Source organism: Triticum dicoccoides, chromosome 3A (assembly GCF_002162155.2).
Source record: "Triticum dicoccoides isolate Atlit2015 ecotype Zavitan chromosome 3A, WEW_v2.0, whole genome shotgun sequence".
Lineage (NCBI taxonomy): Eukaryota > Viridiplantae > Streptophyta > Magnoliopsida > Poales > Poaceae > Triticum > Triticum dicoccoides.
In genome coordinates this window covers 481,672,011-481,676,592 of record NC_041384.1, presented here as the reverse complement: position 1 = coordinate 481,676,592, position 4,582 = coordinate 481,672,011, and the positions used below count along the sequence as shown (strand labels likewise).

General features: G+C 48.4%; 1 protein-coding gene across 1 annotated transcript; it reads right to left on the bottom strand.

Annotated features, from left to right (window-relative positions):
* Positions 1–1,117: 1,117 nt before the first annotated feature.
* Positions 1,118–3,654, bottom strand: LOC119268674 (protein IQ-DOMAIN 1-like). The gene is made up of 4 exons (XM_037550367.1): positions 3,195–3,654; positions 2,878–3,105; positions 2,164–2,277; positions 1,118–2,045 (listed from the first exon to the last, which is right to left on the bottom strand). The coding sequence occupies exons 1-4, from the start codon at positions 3,492–3,494 to the stop codon at positions 1,392–1,394; spliced, it is 1,296 nt and encodes a 431-aa protein (XP_037406264.1). The 5' UTR covers positions 3,495–3,654; the 3' UTR covers positions 1,118–1,391.
* Between the last annotated feature and the right edge of the window lie 928 nt (positions 3,655–4,582).

Sequence of the window (4,582 nt, the reverse complement as noted above, 5' to 3'; positions counted from 1 at the left end):
ATAATTTTACTAATATGTCCTTAAGCCAAAATCTGACCGCCTCATACTAACCATTGGATTAACTTAATACTACCTGGTATGTTGAGTAGTATAATGTACCGTAAAAAGTCCCTATTTGATACCATGGGGAATTTAGGTTGAAAGAGGCGAGCAAGGATGAGGTCTATGTGCAATATCCCAATGGCCAACCATGCGGAGTTTAGGTTGATGGAGGCCTTTGGAGAGTTGGAAGAGACGGACAAGGATGAGGTCGTGGAGAAAAAGATGAAAGTTTATAAGCCGCTTTTCTCGCAAACGGTCGTGGTGATCCGTGCTTTGTGGTCATCGACGGAAAGGAGATGGACTTGGCTAAGATGAGTTCATCCGATGTCCTGGGTTCCGCTTTACTTGATAATGCTAGTTCACGATTCTTGCATGGAGAGGTGGTGGCGAGTCTCATAGAGGATGGAATTTTTTCAAACAGTCGTCTTGGTTGCACACGAGTTGTGTCTCGCAGTTTTAGGCCTCGGTGCTCTTGTGTACAAAGTTTCTTGATGTTAGTGTGTGTGTGTTTGTCTAAACCCTATCCCGAAAACTATTAAAAAAACTAGAGTTTTCTTGTCTTCAATTTTGTACTTTCGTTTTCGGCCGATTATACTCAATTAACTAAGCAGTTCCTCGAAATCTATATGAGTACTCTGTAATACACAAACTTCATAAGACTGCAAATCACCTCTCCCGATTTCCTCCTGTATTACAGCACGCCACAAAACTGGCTGCCTTTTGGGGTTCTAAAGCACATACTACTACTAATTCAACATTCATGGCTCTCTTTTGAAGGTCAATTGTTTTTTATAAAGCCACCAAAATAAACAAGGTTGAAACTCAATATTTGTTGTTCACATTTGCATGCTAGCAAATTTCAAAATAAAATAAATAGAGTTACAATCAAGAATTGGTAGCAAGTACGTCGGGCCTAGTATTGAGATTTGGTTCAGACAAATCTCAGTGGTTATGAAGTCAATGTATACAATTCAAAATTGCTGCAGTTTGCAGTAAGGAGATATACACTCCACATCTTGTGAGTAGAGCAAAGCAAGGAGTAGATGATTAGTCTCCAAATAAATATACACTCAGATTACTTCTGTTGTTCAGTACTCAATTACCATCAATTCATTTCTGGCAATTCAGCCGAACTAGCAATAACCACTAACCATCCAGCCTAACTGCAGTTAAACCCCGGAGATTTTGTAATGCAACAGACAGAACAGGTTCGACCGTTGGCTGGTTTCACATTTGTACACCATAAATATGGATATCAGAATAAGCAATGAGGCATTGAACTGACAAAATACGTACATGTTAGCACTAGACCGCTAATACGGGAACAATTAATAAGTAGGGTTCACGTCCTAAAAGAAGGAATTAGATTGATCATCGTTCTCCTTGTCCATGCTTCTTCTAGTGCCTCGACCCTTCAGAGTTAAACCGTTCAACCTCTTTGAGGTAACAGAAACCTCGGAGCCAGCGGTGCTTTGAACATCTATTGAAGAGAATGCCCCCCTGCTGTAATTGTGTGTGTCAGCAGAGCCTTGTCTTTGAAGTGGTGGCTTGTGAGTGCTAGAAGAACCACTCAGCCTTGCCTTGGCTGATTTGGTCAAGCCCATATAGCTCGGTGCACCACCCTGGCCACAATCAGATCTCCTTTCTGATGTCGCGAAATGGTTGCCAGTCATCTGAGTGACTGAAGATGTTGACGGAGCACTCTCGTCGCATACCGCGATTACGGAAGGAGGCTTTGCTGACACCCTAGTTGTGACATTGTTTCTTCTGATCTTGACTGAGCTTGCTTCAGAAAGTTTTGAGCTGACTTCGTTCATCTCGTCGATACTCTCTGAACAACGTGAGTTGGTCTGTTCGCTATGTGATTGCTCCATAAGGCGACTCTCCCAAGGTTTTGTTGTCATCCACCCGTCCAAATAGCTCCACTGATTGCTCCTGTTAGTCCCATGATTCTTAAGAGAAACAGCAGGAGAGCTAGGTCTTCCATTGTGGTTTGGGTTCCGCTGCAAAAAGAAACACGACATCATGTCAAACAGGATGAAGAACTTTTTTTTTTCTAAAAAAATGTCAAACAGGATGAAGAACTTGTTTATGTGCCCAGAATATTTGAGCAGGATGTACCTGGTGAGAAAGAGCATACGCAATTGCCCTTTCTCTCTTGATTGCGCCCTCACGTCTCATGTGTATCTTTGATCTGACATCATCGACAGTTCCTTGGCTATCACACCATCCTGTCTGCAATGTGAACAATGCCAGCCAAACATGGAAACATCAGCAGGATCATCCAATACTCTCTTATCATTTGCAGCAGCATCATATGACTATTAAGAATAGGATTGTGGAGGACTATATGCTAATTGTGCTAGTAGGTAATACACTGAAACAACACAAGTCGGCAAGCCTGACATGGCAAGAACAACTTTCAAAGATGCATTATTGGTAGCATCTCCCAAGGAAGGCACACCAAACAATGCCACTGCCCAGTGCGCACTATAATGACTCACTCGGACGATCATGGTCAATAGAAAACATTATCTCAAATCATTGCTTAAAATAAAGGGAGATAAATGTCCATATGGTCATATCAATCTTTCATCATGAAGAGGGCAATCCTACCGCAACCGCAGCAAGTCTCTGTCTAGTGAAAGTAACACATCACATTCGTTTCAGAAGAACAGAAAGTAGCACATCACAACAACTGATTAAGTATACAATACCTAATTTTACTTTCTGACAGTATGGTTATCTATTTGCACAAGCAGACCAAGCACAGTGCATATATAAATATCATACTACGGAGTACAACATAATTAATCCTTGAACCAAAGTATATACCTCTGCTTCCTTGACGGGATCCGCGTGGCTGCTGTGGTCGTCGAGCGTATCCTGCGAGTCTCGGCCGTCAGCCGACAGCCGCGTGCGCCGGTCCCTCGCCCGCGCCTGCACCCTGACGAGCGCCTGCATGCACTTGACTGTGACGGCCAGCTGCTTGCGCACGCGGCGGCCGCGCACCAGCGCCTGCAGCCGCACGATGCCCCGCAGCGCCCTCAGCGCCCTCCTGGCCTGCACGAGCACCCAAGGGAAACGCGACGCTGAAGAAGCTGAAACTTTGCCGCCGGAATCGGATCGAGGGCGCGACGCGAGCGACCTACCAGGAAGCCGCGGAAGGCGGTCTGGATGCGGACGGCCGCCCACTCCTGCCTGATGACGCGGAAGTCCCTGGGCGGCGCGCGCACCACGGCCGCGACGACGGAGCTGAGCGCGTCGGCGGCGGCGGAGGACGTCTCGGAGACCTCCGAGGCGGCCGCCGACGCGGCGCCCCTCTGCCCGCCCGACGAGCTCCGCCAGAGGCGGCTCCACTTCCGGCCCTTCCCCCCGGCGTGCCTCTCCTTCTCCGCCGCCGCCGTCTTGAGCCCGACCAGCGTCTTGATCCACTTCCCCGACGCGCCCATCGATCGATCCACGCTCCGCAGAGGCAATGGTCTCTCGCGTTATCTCTGGAAGTGAGAAGAGCGGGCGCTAGTCCGTGAATGGGGAACGGCCAAACGGGAGGATTTGACTTGTTGGGTGACGTGCGCTTAATTCGGTATCGGTTTACGAGGCTGTGCAGCGCGGGGCAGGGAGAGCCGTTCGGGGCGGTTCAAATTTTGAAATGGGGGATGAGCCCGGAGCCGGGAAAGCGGGCCGGGGTGAAACGGGGCCCGCGATGTCGGGCCCACTCGTGGCCGTCTCGGACGCTGGCGCGTGGTCCCTCGCTGCGGAGCGACAAAGAGGCGCGGCATTCGCGGCGGACGCCGTCACGCGGACGCTTTCTGCAGCGGCCGTGTCTGGGGCTTCGCGAAAGAAGGAAGGCTCGGGCGAGGGACGACGGGCCGGGGACGCTGCCGTGTGGGCCAGAGCGTCAGCCTTGGCCGGAGGTGCGTGTCGGGACCCGGACCGTTGGAGGAACGCCCGGGCTTGTGAGTTTGAACTCGTGGCTGCTTTCGCCTTCGCGATGACGAGGCGCGGCCCGCGTACGGAACTCGAAATCGTGTGTAGAAGCTTCAGAAAAAAAATGAATCGTGTCTTGAAATTTTATTTTGGTATAAACTTTTCTCTTTTCTCTTTGAGTTGGAGTACAGTAGTACAAAAAATACAACTTTTATTTCCTTGGTTTTTTTGGAGGAGTATACAATTGATGAAGCGCATTGAAGCCTGTGACCACGAGTAACAAGTGGGAACACCCCGTGCTACTCTTTTTTTTTTAGAATCATCATCAACCTTTATTAATCATCCTACACCTGGGATTTCATCGGATAATACATGCAGAATACAGTCAGGCGGATTGCTCGGCCAAAAACTACATAGTTCCTTACTAACTCCTTCTCTAACTAACAAGTGAGCTCATTGGGGTGTGTTTGGTTCGAGAACGAAGTGGAACGGAATGTAATGGTTCCATTCCATCAGAACGGGTTGGTTCCGTCTTTATGTTTGGTAGGAGCAATTGTGAGGAATGGAACGATTACGTTTTGGTGTTTGGTTTGAGATATGAAATGGAATA